The sequence below is a fragment of the Podarcis liolepis genome (assembly GCF_965112155.1).
Source record: "Podarcis liolepis genome assembly, chromosome: 2".
NCBI lineage: Eukaryota > Metazoa > Chordata > Lepidosauria > Squamata > Lacertidae > Podarcis > Podarcis liolepis.
The window spans coordinates 14,727,229-14,743,325 of record NC_139555.1 but is presented as its reverse complement, the minus strand read 5'-3'; the positions used below and the strand labels follow the sequence as shown (position 1 = coordinate 14,743,325).

The 16,097-nt window shown below is 47.8% G+C and overlaps 1 protein-coding gene and 1 long non-coding RNA gene across 4 annotated transcripts in view; one reads left to right on the top strand and one right to left on the bottom strand.

The window, feature by feature from the left end:
- The window catches only part of IL23A (interleukin 23 subunit alpha), a 41,893-nt gene that overhangs the window by 3,432 nt on the left and 22,364 nt on the right, over positions 1–16,097 (bottom strand). Inside the window, exons 1-3 of one of the 3 annotated variants that reach the window (XM_083490582.1) lie at positions 14,568–15,554; positions 7,085–7,168; positions 2,189–2,314 (exon numbers count right to left, since the gene is read on the bottom strand). In XM_083490582.1, the coding sequence (XP_083346708.1) occupies positions 2,189–2,314; positions 7,085–7,168; positions 14,568–14,753 (396 nt within the window). In that variant the 5' untranslated portion in view covers positions 14,754–15,554. Of the gene's footprint in view, positions 1–2,188; positions 2,315–7,084; positions 7,169–7,288; positions 7,993–14,567; positions 15,555–16,097 lie in introns of those variants that run through there. The other 2 variants (XM_083490583.1, XM_083490584.1) reach the window with 2 other exon arrangements.
- On the top strand, positions 10,106–15,535 carry LOC310700711. Its single transcript, XR_014522745.1, has 3 exons — positions 10,106–11,540; positions 13,454–13,585; positions 14,347–15,535. It is a non-coding gene; the product is annotated as an uncharacterized lncRNA (long non-coding RNA).

The following is a 16,097-nucleotide window of genomic DNA, read 5'->3' as shown; positions in this document are numbered from 1 at the left end:
CATGCTCTGGTTATCTCTCGCTTGGACTACTGCAATGCGCTCTATGTGGGGCTACCTTTGAAGGTGACCCGAGACCATATAACACCAGTCTTGAAAGACCTACACTGGCTCCCAGTACGTTTCCGAGCACAATTCAAAGTGTTGGTGCTGACCTTTAAAGCCCTAAACGGCCTCGGTCCAGTATACCTGAAGGAGCGTCTCCACCTCCATCGTTCTGCCCGGACACTGAGGTCCAGCGCTGAGGGCCTTCTGGCGGTTCCCTCGCTATGAGAAGCCAAGTTACAGGGAACCAGGCAGAGGGCCTACTCGGTAGTGGCACCCTCCCTGTGGAACACCCTCCCACCAGATGTCAAAGAGAAAAATAACTACCAAACTTTTAGAAGACATCTAAAGGCAGCCCTGTGTAGGGAACCTTTTAATGTTTAATAGGTTATTGTATTTTAGTGTTTTGTTGGAAGCCGTCCAGAGTGGCTTGGGGGACCCAGCCAGATGGGCGGGGTATAAATAAATTATTATTATTATTATTATTATTATTATTATTATTATTATTATTATTATTATTATTATTATTAAATAGAGACAGTGTGCGGGCATCTGTGGGTGACATATATTTTTGTGATTATGGGGGGGGGCGGTTTAACTGTTAAAAAGTTTTAAAACTCTCTTTTAAATTGCTGTAACTTGCCCTGGGACGAAGGGCTTGGTAATAAATTTCAAAGAATTGTAGGGTGGGAAGGGACCCCAAGGGTCATCTAGTCCAACCCCCAGCGATGCAGGAATCTCAACTAAATCATACATGACAGATGGCCATCCGACCTCTGCTTAAAAGCCTCCAAGGAAGGAGAGTCCATGACCTCGCAAGGGAGACTGTTCCACTGTTGAACAGCTCTTCCTGTCGGAAAGTTCTTCCTGATGTTTTGTCGGAATCTCCTTTCTTGGAACTTGAAGTCCCTGGTTCGAGTCCTACCCTCCAGAGCAGCATTTAAGATGATGATGATGATGACGGCCTCGGTCCTGTATACCTGAAGGAGCGTCTCCACCCCCATCGTTCAGCCCGGACACTGAGATCCAGCGCTGAGGGGCTTCTGGTGGTTCCCTCATTGCGAGAAGTGAGGCTACAGGGAACCAGACAGAGGGCCTTCTTGGTAGTGGCGCCCACCCTGTGGAACACCCTCCCTTCAGATGTGAAGGAAATAAGCAGCTATCCTATCTTTAAAAGACATCTGAAGGCAGCTCTGTTTAGGGAAGTTTTTAATATTTAATGCTGTATTGTTTTTAACACTCGATTGGGAGCCGCCCAGAGTGGCTGGGGAAACTCAGCCAGATGGGCGGGGTATAAATAATAAATTATAATGATGATGATGATACAGTGGTGCCTCGCAAGACGAAAAGAATCCGTTCCGCGAGTCTCTTCGTCTTGAGGTTTTTGCGTCTTGCGAAGCAAGCCCATTAGCGGATTAGCGCTATTAGTGGCTTAGCGGATCAGCTGATAAGCGGCTTAGCGGATCAGCTGATAAGCGGCTTAGCGGATCAGCTGTTAAGCGGCTTAGCAGATCAGCCGTTAAGCGGCTTAGCGGCTTAGGATCAGCTGATAAGCGGCTTAGCGGCTTGGGAAAAGGGGGGGGAACCCCGCAGGAACTCGCAAGACATTTTCGTCTTGCGAAGCAAGCCCATAGGAGATTCGTTTTGCGAAGCACCTCCAAAGCGGAAAACCCTTTCGTCTAGCGGGTTTTCCGTCTTGTGAGGCATTCGTCTTGTGGGGCACCACAGTACAACCATATGCTGCCAGTCTGTGCAGAGCGTCCAATGTAGAGGGAATGCAGACGTAACAATGCATTTGCAAATGCATTTGGGACTTGGGGACTCTTGCAAAGCAGAACAAGACTGCACCTTTGGTTGCGCTGTCCTAGCGTAGCTAGACTCAGGTGTGCCTTCCTCACAACTCATGCATCCTTCTATATTATCTCCTCTTCCACTTCCTTCACCAACTGATTAGCTCACTGGTCTTCTTGGGCAGTACAGCAGTGACGTTAGCATGGTTGCTTTAAAAACAAAAATCCATCTCATGTCCGCGTGCCTTTGCACGGTTTGCTTCATTGACTCTTTCAATTTGCCTCCGACCTTCATGCACGATCCTGAGGCCTCCCTGTGGCCATACCCATTCAACCCCTATAAAACATGTACCCACCTTTGAAACGAGTTGCAATAGTTTATACAGGGTGTTTTTGAGCTCGGTGTTTGACGTCGGGGGGAAAACGCGCACCAGAAGTTCATGATAATGGTGAAGTCCTTGGTGGATTTTTCCCAAGCAGCCCTAGGAAGGAGAGTAGAAACTTATTTTATTTTGTTAGTTTACAGGACAGGCTCAGGCTGCAGCAAGCATCAGATCTTGCAGCGCTGGGTGCAAAACTGCTGAGAGTCACATGTAAGAGTCACAAAACTGCTGAGAGTCACACCCTTTGATCTTGAAATTCTGCTCCCTAATTTGATGTTATGAGACCAGGCTGAAGGCTCCTGCAGGGTTTTAACCACTCCTCTTGTAGCAATTCTATGTCAGGAGCTCGTCCTACACTCGAGTAGGACACTGATAGAGACACATGCCCGACTGACATGTTCTCTCCCTCCTGGTCGTTCGTTTGGGAGCTTCAAAAGCTTTCTTCAGCCCAAACATCACAGCGACCGATGCCAACAGACATCGGCACACTTAGGGATTGGCAGAATCTTCGCAGTTGCCTAACAGACCTCATCAACTCAGCATTTTGGCTAATCTACTTTATTTATATATAAACACATATGGAGCACTGCAACATGGCTCCCTCTCTCTCTAGCATCAGACAGCAAAAAGAAAAAGAAGAAAGGACAATAGTCCCACTTCACGGAACACAGTAACACAAACATCCTGTCTCCATCACTTCCCATTCTGTGGAGTCAAAACATACACCGTCATGTGATAGACAAAAATCCCATGACTGCAATCATGGAGAAGGAATTCTAACATTCTAATGCATGGTGCTAGATGCTGTAAAGTTAGTAATTGTGTTCTTCTTATTTTGCTGCTTTTCTTTCTTGCACTGTAATTAATTTCATTTGCTTTTCACAGAATTAACGTAGCAATGCAATAAAATGCAATGCCAGAATATCGGCACTTGACGATACTGGAAACGTTAACTAATATACGAGCAGGAATTACCAAAGGGATAGCTGATGGATACGGATAAAAGAAAAAAACAAAAGCAAATTAAAGATAACTATGACATAAAATCAAAAATAAGGGGTAATTAATTATCCAAGAAGGGGGTGGGAAATCTTTTTCTTTCTTTTTTAAAGTGGTATAAAATTTGCTTAATCTGCTATGGATTTGTTAAAAATTTGGAAAACCAATAAAAAAATAACTGGCAAGAAAAATACAAGGCAATAAATAAAAGCAGTGGAAGAAATAATACAAATTTAATAAATAATAATGACAACAAAAGCAGCAATTAAAAAGCAATGTGGATCTGCTGTGGACCACCTGAAGGAAGCTTATAGTCCACAGGCCATGGTTTAGGAACCAGGCCTTCCAGTGCCAGAACCGAAAACACTCTCAACACTTCGCTCATCCCTTAGGTTTGTAAGAAAGAGTCTGGATAATGATATAGTGTGTGGTACAACAACTTTCTTTCTGCCTTCAGGGAACCATTTCCACATCTAAGTGCTTGCCAAAGAAACTCTGAGTGTCTGCTGTGGAACTTCCTGGTTGTTGCTAAGCTTCATGGGATGAGTTCCAGGGCACGTTCTTGGTTTGGAAGAGGGCACTGTGTCAAGCCTCTTGGGTCTTCCCAATGTTACCAGAGGGAAAGACCGTGACTTCAGGGAAACACCCAACGCATATTGCGTTGGAACGTCCATTGTCTTCCAGCGAGATCTATTTCCTAGTTGACAAACTAATGCTATGCTTCCAGCCGGGGAACCCAACTTCAACCCAGAATGCAGTTTTGATAGCATTATCCTAATCAAAACTGAGGGTGGTGGGGCGGGGAGGTAAAAAATGTCCTGAGCTGCTGACTATTGCCAATTTTGCATGGTTGCCTCTGCCCTTAACCTGAAGCCAAATGTAAAATGCACACTAGAGGAAGCGACCAAGAATCCTTTTACAAATCTGTTACAATACCTTTAATAAAACATTCTGCTCCCCTGTTCCGCTGCCCAAAAAATTCTGGGCATTGTCGATTACCCCTCAACAGAATTACAATTCCCGGAAATTCTTAACAAACTACAGCGCCCAGAAATCTTTGAGGGAAAGAATGTGGTTCTAATGTGCTTTAAAGGAATAGCGTGTACACAGCCTTAGTTTTTAAGGCGCTACAAGACTCCTGCTGTTTTTCAAGCAGAAACTAGCAAATTCAGGTTGTGCAGTTAAAGTGGATTTGGTGCTGTTGCGCAACAAACACACTCACCCCCCCCAAAAAATATCGACTCTTTTTGTGGTTAGGAACTTGACAGGAAAATGAAAGGTGAGGCATTAACTTCCTGGGAGGCAAGTTGGAATGCATTGTCAATAAATGGCAGACATTTATTAAATTCCATGCAAACGTTGTGCAAAGAAATCAGGACTTAAGGCACAGTAAACAGGCTGTCTAGAAGTGACTTTCGTTGTTTTTGAAGCAATAGACTAATGCTCCTCTGGAAATAGATACAGACAGGCTTTCTTATTATTTTTTACTGACCATATTGTCTTTTAGATTAATTTGGGGAAAATTACCGGGGGTCTGCTGGTCAAATTATGAAATACGTCTGTTCCATGCAGCAGTCTCCCTAGCCTCCTTCGGTGCCCTGCGCATTGGGGAATGCGTGGCGGCTGACTCATCTTCCCCTCATTCAGGCCTCACAGACTGACATTAAGTTCTCTGGGCCTACTCTGAAGGTCAGGATCCGGTCTTCAAAAACTGACCAATTAAGGAAAGGGGGCACCTTAACACTGGCCCTGGCAGAACAGGAGGGCCCGGGTCGGTGTCCGGACATGCGCCGGTTCCTCAGGGTACGTCCCAAGCACAACGGCCCTTTTCTCAAGCAGTCTTGCGTAAAGTTACAGTGGCCTGTGGCGGTGACCCCCTGAAATACTTTGGGCACGCTTTTCATATTGGAGCTGCCACTTTAGTGGCAGACCAGACTCTGCCCGCATCAAGGAGCTGGGTTGCTGGCGTTCTGAGGCGTACAAGGGTTACATTTGTCCTGGCACGCCATCCTTGTTGTTGTTGTTGTTTTGTTGTTTAGCCATGTCCGACTCTTCGTGACCCCATGGACCAGAGCACACCAGGCACTCCTGTCTTCCACTGCCTCCCACAGTTTGGTCAAACTCATGCTGGTAGCTTCGAGAACACTGTCCAACCATCTCGTCCTCTGTCATCCCCTTCTCCTTGTGCCCTCCATCTTTCCCAACATCAGGGTCTTTCCAGGGAGTCTTCTCTTCTCATGAAGTGGCCAAAGTATTGGAGCCTCAGCTTCAGGATCTGTCCTTCCAGTGAGCACTCAGGGCTGATTTCCTTCAGAATGGATCGGTTTGATCTTCTTGCAGTCCATGGGACTCTCAAGAGTCTCTTCCAGCACCATAATTCAAAAGCATAAATTCTTTGGCGATCAGCCTTCTTTATGGTCCAGCTCTCACTTCCATACATCACTACTGGCTGCACTTTAGTTTTCTTGCAGGTCTGTCCAGCACGAAGATATGGGTGGTGGGGCATAGCATCGTTCACTGGGCGGCAGCCTATGCCTCGTCGTGACTGGGGTCGCAGTCTTGTCATCCACCCCAAGGTACATGTCTATTGGGTGGGCCGGCGGGGCATGTGTTGGTCCACCCTGATGTCCATGCTGCTGAGGGCGGCAGCTGCGCACAGACCACCAAAGGTTTTGGTTCTGCACCTGGGAGAGAACGACTTGGTGTGGGGGAAAGGCGTTGCCCTGACCCTGGCCGCCAGGGCAGACGTCAAAAGCTTGCAGGCCATGGAACCGGCAATGACCATCTGCTAGTCCAATCTCCTTCCCCGCCTGTGCTGGAGAGGGGTTAACAGGCCCTCTCGCATCAATTACGGTATGCGGTGCAGGAAATCAACAGGGCCATGGGCAACACTATGCGGCCAATTGGCAGACTATTCCACATCCCACCATCAGAGTGGAGAAGGGCGGGCAATTTAGGGCTGATGGGGTGCATTTGACCCCCCCTGGGAAATGAGCTTTGGCTGCATGACCTCAAAGATTGGGCGGACAGGTGTTTGTTCTTCAGCTGTGGGTTTCTTGGCGGCGAGGCCCCTTAGGGCCTCGGTTGGCGGTTTTTAGGCCTTGGCGAGGTATCCTTTAGGGACATGGGTGGCGCTGTGGGTTAAACCACAGAGCCTAGAACTTGCCGATCAGAAGGTCGGCAGTTCGAATACCCGCAACGGAGTGAGCTCCCGTTGCTCGGTCCCTGCTCCTGCCAACCTAGCAGTTTGAAAGCACGTCAAAGTGCAAGTAGATAATTAGGTACCGCTCCGGCGGGAAGGTAAACAGTGGTTCCATGCGCTGCTCTGGTTCGCCAGAAGCGGTTTAGTCATGCTGGCCACATGACCTGGAAGATGTATGCCGGCTCCTTCAGCCGATAAAGCGAGATGAGCGCCGCAACCCCAGAGTCGGCCACGACTGGACCTAATGGTCAGGGGTCCCTTTACCTTTACCTAAGGTATCCTTTAGTCTATCTTCAAGTTGGGGGGGAGGCATTACATGCACGCCCATGCGGCGGTGTTTGCAGGGCCCATTAAAGGGTTGATTGCGGGAGTCCCTGGCCCTAGTGTGGCGGCATATAGATCAAACTCCCGGCGGAGGTAAGGTGGGAGGGCACGCTGTGTATGTTTGTCCTTTACAGTCCCCTCCCACTGTACCACATTGCCCTGCACATCCTCAGTCCCGGATGGGCTGAGAGGGTTACATGCCAAGGCCTATGCCAAATTTCCCACATTCTGAAGTTAAATAAAGTTGTGGCCAATTTGAATCCATACTTTGGTCTCTTGTCTCTCTCTTTGGGGGGTAGGCTCCACGGACAGGGTTCAGCGCGTGTGCTCGCAAAAACACTTACCATTTTATTATTGCCCAACGAATCTGGATCACATTTGTCACTGCATTCAATCCTCTGGGGAAGTGAAACACTCGTATTTGCCTCCTGGGGGGGGGGGGGTGATAAAGAGAAACTCGGTGTAAAGATGTATCTTGAGCAGGCCTGAAGCCCCGCTTCTGGTATTCCTCCTGCCTTGCGTTCCACCTTACAATCTCTCTTTCTCACCTCTGTTGTTTCATTCATTTTTGCGGGAAATTCCCTTATTCCAGCGCCATTTCCCACTGCTTCCCGCTATCCCAGGTTGTTAGATATCCCGTAGACTGTCCCCCGGACAGGTGAGGCTGCTGATCCCTTATTTTCAAGGCTGCTGATCTCTTATTTTCAAATCTGAAAGTTGACAGCTATGTGCTTTGCACCTTGAGTACTTTTACCTGGATGATATGCGCCTTTGAGCTCAGATAATAAATAGCAGACAGTGTTCTGGGGCAGCAGCACTCCCCTGGCCTCTGTTCAGTTGTGCTGCTGCTGCATACTGGGAGGTGTAGAGAGGTAGGGGGGAGATGGCAGAGAGGTTGGTGCCGCAGTGCAAACGCATCAGGGGGATCTGTTCCTGTACTCCTGCCAGTGTCTGTTTGCACCGCGCCAACCTTTCTGTTCCCCTTCTGCCTCCCAGTAAACAGCCACCACATGACCGGGGGTCAGGGGAATGGCCTGTTCACCACGCTGTCTCAGACCCTCCAAGTGTCCTTATTTTCCAGGTATAATCCCAGTGTTACAGAAGCCATCCCGGATTCTGATTTGATCCTGGAATGTTCTGCTTTCCTTTAGGACATCTCTATTTTCATCGGAGAAATGTTGAAGGGTATGGAGTTATGCGACGCCTGACCCAATGAGATAAGTAACTATATAGAGCCTTTAGAAGATATCTGAAGGCATCCCTGTGTAAGAAAGTTTTAAAACATGTTTTATATTTTTATATAAGTTGGAAGCCACCCAGAGAGGTGGCGTATAAATAATAAAATTATTACAGTGGTACCTCGGGTTACATACGCTTCAGGTTACACACTCCACTAAGCCGGAAATAGTGCTTCAGGTTAAGAACTTTGCTTCAGGATAAGAACAGAAATCGGGCTCCGGCGGCGGTGCGGCAGCAGGAGGCCCCATTAGCTAAAGTGGTGCTTCAGGTTAAGAACAGTTTCAGGTTAAGAACGGACCTCCGAAACGAATAAAGTACTTAACCCGAGGTACCACTGTATTATTATTAAGGAACAGGACGTCCCTATTTTCATTGGAGAAATGTTGGAGGATATGCTGTCTGCTCTTGCTGGTAATGCTACTTGGTTGCCTGGAGGGAGGGTAATGAGGTGTTTGTGTGTGTAGAAACTATCCTACAGGTAATATATTCAGGTGCTTGGCCCACCTTTGTCTCTGATCCCACCCACCACTGACATGAAGGTTGCTCAGAAAGGAATGCAGCTTACAAGCTAGAAAAGGTTTGCAGCAGGCACTTCCCGGGTACCTGTCAACCTGTCAGTGGCGTAGCGTGGGGGGTGCAGGGGGGGGCGGCCGCACCGGGCGCAACATCTGGGGGGCGCGCGCTCGCACTTGCAGCTCTCTGCCCCTACCTGGCTCACTCACTCTCTCTCACTGCAGTGCTGGCTGTGCGAATCCGATCCGAGCCGCTGGGTTGCCGCCCACTGTGGAGGGGGTGGGTGCCAGGCGTGCGGTGGAGAGAGAGAGCGAGGGACTATCGGGGGGGGGGACAGTGCAGCGGCCGTCCAGCGCAGCGCTGAGCGCGGGAGAGAACCACACCAGACCAGCCCAGGCAGCAGCAAGAAGAAGCTGGCAGCGGCGGCAAGTTAGGGGTTAGGGGGCGCAAATTACTTGCCTTGCCCCGGGTGCTGACAACCCACGCTACGCCGCTGAACCTGTCACTTTCTTTATGTGTGCGTGTTTGTCAGATCATCCCCTGTTTGCCCCTAATATTGGAAACAGTCCAACGGATCTTAGCTACACATCTACACATAGCCGAGTGGGCCTTTGAACCCTGGTCTCCCAGGTCCTAATCCGACTCTAACCTCTGCACCACACTCTCTAACGCTGATGGCAGCCCTTCTCCCTTCTAGAGTCGCCTGGTTCTCCTTTGCATCTAGTTACTCGAGAGCAGGGGTGTCCAGGCTGCGGCCTTCCTGATATTGTTGGTCTTCTCATACTTGGCCAGCAGTTAAGGACGATGGAAGTTGTACTGGCTTAGAGTGAGCAGATTAGAAACCATCCAAAGATATACCATAATTTTCGTCCCATAGGACGCTCCGTCCAATAGGACGCACCTAGGTTTTTTGGGGGGAAATAAAGGGAAAATTTTTTTCCTTTATTCCCCCCCCCCAAAGCAGGTCGGGGAAACCGAACCAGGTCGAGGAACAGCGGGATGGCGGTGCTGCGCCTCCCTGCTGTCCCCCGAGCTTGTGGGGCTGGCCGATGTCTGCCCGGCGCGAGGGGCGCTCTGCATCAGGACGCCCCTCGCGCTGGGCAGCAGGCTGCTATCTGCAGCGTGGGGAGCCCTGCGGGGAACTCCTGCAAGGCTCCCCACACTGCGGATGTCTGCCCGGCGCGGGGGGCGCTCTGCTTCAGGACGCCCCTCGCGCTGGGCAGCAGGCTGCTATCTGCAGCGTGGGGAGCCCTGCGGGGAACTCCTGCAAGGCTCCCCACACTGCGGATGTCTGCCCGGCACGGGGGGCGCTCTGCTTCAGGACACCCCTCGCGCTGGGCGGCAGGCTGCTATCCGCAGCCTAGACATCCCTGCAGGACCTCCTGCAGGGCTGCCTAGGCTGCGGATGTGTTCCCGAAGCCTGGAGAGCGAGAGGGGTCGGTGCGCACCGACCCCTCTCGCTCTCCAAGCTTCAGCAAAAGCCTGCATTCGCCCCATAGGACGCACCCAGATTTCCCCTTCATTTTTGGAGGAGAAAAAGTGTGTCCTATAGGGTGAAAAATATGGTAAGTCCTAGCTCTAGATCATTATGGTTTGGCAGTCCACACTAAGGTCCAGTAAGGTTAAAACCATCTGAAGCATTAGGCTGCATCTGAGTGGTGGAATTTTAATTGTTAGACTCACAGGCTTCCTTAAACTCGGCCCTCCATATGTTTCTTTGCCTACAACTCCCACGATCCCTAGCTAGCAGGACCAGTGGTCAGGGATGGTGGGAGTTGTAGTCTCAAAACATCTGGAGGGCCGAGTCTGAGGAAGCCTGTTTAGAGAATGGTAAAAGTATGGAGTTTCCGCTCACAATCATGTGAAATCGAGGACCAATTATGCTGCAATATTAGAATATTAAACGGGGGGAAACAAACAAACAGCAATTGCTTCACCTCACAAGGTTTCAAAACAAAGAGGAACGAGAGAGAATGCGAAACTTTTAAAACCACATGCAAGGAGGAGTTGCTGTTTTCAAAATGTGCTGGGTCAGACTTCACTGTTCGTTCGTCGCTGTGAAGAGAGCCGTGGGAAATGTTCCGTGCAATTGTTTGTGTAATTCTTAACCCCCTGCTAAATGTCACTGGGTAAAGATGCTAGCTTGTCATGCGACACAGTCAAGTACCTTGTGTCACATCCTACACAGTTGAATGTCTTGAGACTGACATGTGGCAAGGGTGGAGAAACTCAACAAGACAGGGATGCTATATTTAACAAATGCAAAGAAAACTGGTGTGCGCACGAGCCCTGCTTTGTTTTATTGCACCAATTATTGAAAGGTATAAAAGCTGTCAAAACCCTTTGCTCAGGGCAGTTCCCTTCAGATTGGCTCCGGAGGTGCTGCCCTGCTGCAGTAGTAAATAAAGAGAGGGTATTTATGGCCTCGTCTATTGTTTAAACCAGTGTTTCCCAAACTTGCATCACCAGCTGTTGTGGTGGTGGTTTTTTTGGACTACAACACCCATCATCCCTAGCTAGCAAAACCAGCCATCAGGGATGATGGGAATTGTAGCCCCAAAACAGCTGGCGCCCCAATCTTGGGAAACACTGATCCCTACCTGGGGGACAAACTGAGGGGAGTGGGTCTTCCTTGACATGGGTAACTGAAAGTGTTTGATATTTTGAAAGGACAATTTAATGCCAGAAAATTCTGGAATGACTTTATAGGAGAACATTGCTCATTAACCATTTTGTTGTCCTTCTCCTTCTCTTCCTCCACTTGTGCCGGGGGGGCAGACTTTGCTAATCTTTCGTAATATGGCGCCCTCTGCGAGGCCAAAATTTGGCGCCCCCAAATGGATTTTCTCAATTATGGATCTTTCTCCATTTTTGTGCCCCCTCAACTTGTGGCATAACACCCTAAATCTGCCACTACTTGTCTACACCAGCGGGTGGTAGTGACTCTGGATTAAGGCTACAATCCTATGTGCATTTCCCCAGGAATAACAGCAACTGAAAATAGTGGGACTTACTTTTGACTGAAGTAAACATGAAGAGGATTGCACTGTAAGTAACATGGAGTAGAGGACTGTGAACTTATGTATGTGGTCTGAAGATAATCACTACCTCTTGTCTCTCGTTAAAGTAGGGGTGTTAGTGGTCCTCCACATATTATTGGACTCACAACTTCCAGTAGCCCCAGGCAACATGCCCAATGATTAGGGTGATATGAACTGGTGTACCAGTGGTAGAGATGGTTGAATCCATCTATTTCAGTTTTTCTTTTTCCCAGTCAGATTCAGTCCCCCAGAATTCCACACACATCATCATCAGGAAACTACACCAGTGTTTTAGCACTGATTCCCCCCAGTAGACACATGCTTGTATGCAGTTTTGCTAAATACATCTTTTGCAGAACAATTTTGGAATGTTTCGAACTCCTTTTCAAGGGGACAAAGTCAGCCTAACATTGGGCACAATCTCTTTGGCTATCCCTTTATTTAGGGCTGTTTTTAGCTGAGCCTGTGTTCAACTACAGTGGTACCTCAGGTTAAGTACTTAATTCGTTCCGGAGGTCCATACTTAACCTGAAACTGTTCTTAACCTGAAGCACCACTTTAGCTAATGGGGCCTCCCGCTGCTGCTGCCGCGCTGCCAGAGCACAATTTCTGTTCTCATCCTGAAGCAAAGTTCTTAACCTGAAGCACTATTTCTGGGTTAGCAGAGTCTGTAACCTGAAGCGTATGTAACCTGAAGCGTATGTAACCCAAGGTACCACTGTACAGTCGTACCTTGGTTCACGAATGCCTTGCAACTCGGAACGTTTTGGCTCCCGAATTCCGCAAACCCGGAAGTGAGTGTTCCAGTCTGCAAACATTTTTTGGACGCCGAACATCCGACGCGGCTTCCGAGTGTGTGCAGGAAGTTCCTGCAGACAATCCGAAGCCATGCCTTGGTTTTCAAACGTTTTCGGAAGTCGAAGAGACTTCTGGAACAGATTCTGTTTGAGAACCAAGGTACGACTGTACATTCTTTCTGCAGCACCCCTGTGGGGGTCAGGAACCCAGTCGTGTCACCCCTTGCCTGCAGAGCCAGCAGCCCCTCACCCTTTTTCAAACACCCTTATGGAGTGTTCCCTCAGCCTCCTCTCTTCTCCCCTCTCCTTGGGAGTCCTCTGGGCAGCCGCTGCCCCTGGTCTCTGACCTGCCCCCCCTCGTCCCAAAGCGAGGTGCCTCCTCACACTGCCCCACAGGGGCCTGGGAAGCACCCCCTGGCCAGCCCCAGAGGCATCATTTGCCTGGGGAGCTTGTAGCCACGGAGGCTGCGACAAACAGCTGTGCAAGCCTTTGGGAGGCAGAGACAGGAGAGGGCATCAGAGGAGAGAGGGAAGGAAAGAGGGACAGAGGCCAGTGTTGCCCGTGGCACCCATGTCCACCATTCAAGGCACCCCAGGGTGCCACAGCACACTGGTTGAAAACCACCAGTTTACAGTGCTTAAATTGTTTAATCTTCTGCCAAGAGGAATTAACCAGGTGCCTTCTGTGCCAACTTTTAAATGTGTGCAGAATATCTTTCTATTCTGCCAAGCCTATGCAGGCAATTAAGAATATTTCCTTCCACAGTGGTTAATGGATGTCTGTTTTTTTGTTTTTCTTTTTTTATATGGATTTTGTTGTACATCTTTAATTTTTATTGCTACAGACCACTGACATACTTTTAATGATATAAATATTTTTATGAATAGAATAATAATAACTAAAACTAGTTTCATAGGAGTGCCAGTTTATGACAAGTTTTCAGCAGCTGTATAAAATGACTATGTTTTACTGAAATGAATAGAACAGTTTTATGTATAAGCCACTTTATGAGGGTTTTCTCTGAAATGGGGGGATTAAATAAATATAACTAAATATAAATGCAAAAGAGTGGCTCCACCACTAGGGATGGGGGAAGAAAGTCAATCTAGTTCTCATTTACAGGTGAATCTCCCTAATCTGCACTTTCTAAAACAATATGAGAACCAAAAGAGAACCATCCTTTGAAATTCTTTGAACTTTTCCGAATTCTGCAATGCCAACCTGGGCATAAAAATGCATATACTGAAGTAAAGTGTGAGTATAAATGCATAAAATGGTGAAAATAACATATCAGAAATGCTTCATATTATGGGAAATTGGTTTGCAAGTAATAATAGTAATAATAATAGTAATAATAGAAATAATAATAGTAATAATAGTAATAATAATTTAATTATTTGTACCCTGCCTATCTGGCTGGGTTGTCCCAGCCACTCTGGGCAGCTTCCAGCAAATATAAAAGCATAATAAAACATCAAACATTAAAAACCTCCCTAAACAAGGCTGCCTTCAGATGTCTTCTGAAGTATGTATTTCCATATCTCCTTGACATCTGATGGGAGGGCGCTCCATAGGGTAGGAGCCACTACCAAGAAGGCCCTTTGCCTGGTTCCCTGTAACTTCTTTCCATAATATATCAGTGCAAAATTGCATACAAACTGCTGGTTGCACTAAAATGCTGGTGGATTTTCATGAGGACTTTGAAAAAACAAATTGCCAACTGAGGTGGAAATGTGGAGAACTGTACTTCATAATTAAAAAAAGGGGAAGACACTGAGAAAAACTGAAATGGATAGATTTGGCCATTCATCTCCATCTCTAAACCGCAACCTTTCCCTTCTAGGTCACTTTTCTGTGAGGGATGCTCAATCATGAAACGCCCCACAAATGAACTTTTCTGAACCCTAAGCCAGCCTGGGGAACAGAACGGTTCTGCTTTCAGGCTAATTGTCAGTGTCCGTTCTTTGCTATCCTTTAATTCATTTCCCTACCAAACTCGCTCCTTTACATTCCAGCCCTCCACTAGCATGTGTCCCCAATGTTGGCCAATTCAGGATACCATTTCATATGCATCTGACAAAGTGGTCCAGAAAAAGCATAGGCCATAATAAACCGGCCTTGAAAAGTGTCGCGATGCAAACGTCTTCGCTGTTGGAGCTCTGTCGCGATCCACGCTCCTCTTTGGAACCTCAGGCTGCTTTGCTGAGCAAAAGCAATGAATTCTATTTTTACTCACCACCATCACCTTCTCCTCTAGCCTCAGCTTCCACAACTCGCTGAGTATCTCCTGAGAGGCATCTTTGCAATCCTTCCAGGAAGGCTTGTTTTCCCTGGGCAGCCTCATCCCCCTGGAAGCAGCAACCAGTAGCAGCAAGAAGCCCAGAAGACAGCTTGCCCTGAGGTTCCTTGAGTTGTTCTGCATCTCTGAGGAATTCAGATAGAGCCTGGGATGATTCACGAGGACTTGCCTTGAGACTGATTGTTTGAGGAACCAGGATCCCTCTATTTATATTCTCTGCCACAGGTTGACTCAGGCAAATAGTGGGGATTTCCCTTCTGGGCCTGACAGGTGGGGATTGTACTACAACTGCAGTGATGTCAGGGAGCAGAGCTAAGTCCAGCAGATCCCATTCATGGTGACAGTGACACTGCTAAGTCCACTGGAAGAAAAGCAGAAGTGATACCGTGGTCTGGGCACTCCAGTGTGGATTGTGGGTCACCTCAGAAATTGGTTCATTTGCCTAATGGGTTCAGAGCGTAGGCATCTCCAAGCAGGGTGGGCAAAGCACAAAACTCCCTTTTTTCTCCCTACCTGCACACAGAAAATCCAAATCATACATCATCTAATACCTATGTCAGAAAATTATCCGGGAAGAGGAAACCAAGAAGCTGGTCTTCTATTTCCCCAGCTCCCACCAGTCCCTCAGTGCCCCTTTCTCCACCACACATACAAAACCCTCCTTTAAAAAAAAATAAAAAAAATAAAATAAAGCCCCTGTTATTTTCAAACCAGTCAAAAAAATGACAGGCAATTGCAAATGTAATAACATTGCTGGTGATGTGAACACATGACATCATAGAATCATCCAGATGCAGATCAATGTCAAACATGTCTTTTCACAAGTGGCCAGGCATGGTCAGTAGTTGTTGTCTCTATCCCGATGTGTTGATGAATTGAATAAAGGAATAGCAAGCGGTGGGAAATTCTGTCTGTTTTTGTGGGTGCTTTTTGAAGTTGACAGGTTTATTCCTCAGCTGAAGCAACAGTCCAAACCTGACCATATCGTGAGTCGAGGGAATCATAGAATCATAGAATCATAGAGTTGGAAGAGACCACAAGGGCCATTGAGTCCAACCCCCTGCCAAGCAGGAAACACCATCAGAGCACTCCTGACATATGGTTGTCAAGCCTCTGCTTAAAGACCTCCAAAGAAGGAGACTCCACCACACTCCTTGGCAGCAAATTCCACTGTCAAACAGCTCTTACTGTCAGGAAGTTCTTCCTAATGTTTAGGTGGAATCTTCTTTCTTGTAGTTTGGATCCATTGCTCCGTGTATGACGCTCCCGCTCCTCCAGTGCGTTATCTCTAGATGCACTGGCAGTAAAAGATGAAGCAACAAGTCTTTAAAGACAACATCTTGTTTAGCATCTTAAATAAGTTCAATAGGGCTAAGGCTGGTGGCGTATTCAAAGGCTGATCTGTGAAAAAGGGTGGTTTCAGAAAATAAAATTGTCCCTAGGGCATGGCCACCACACGTGGAGATA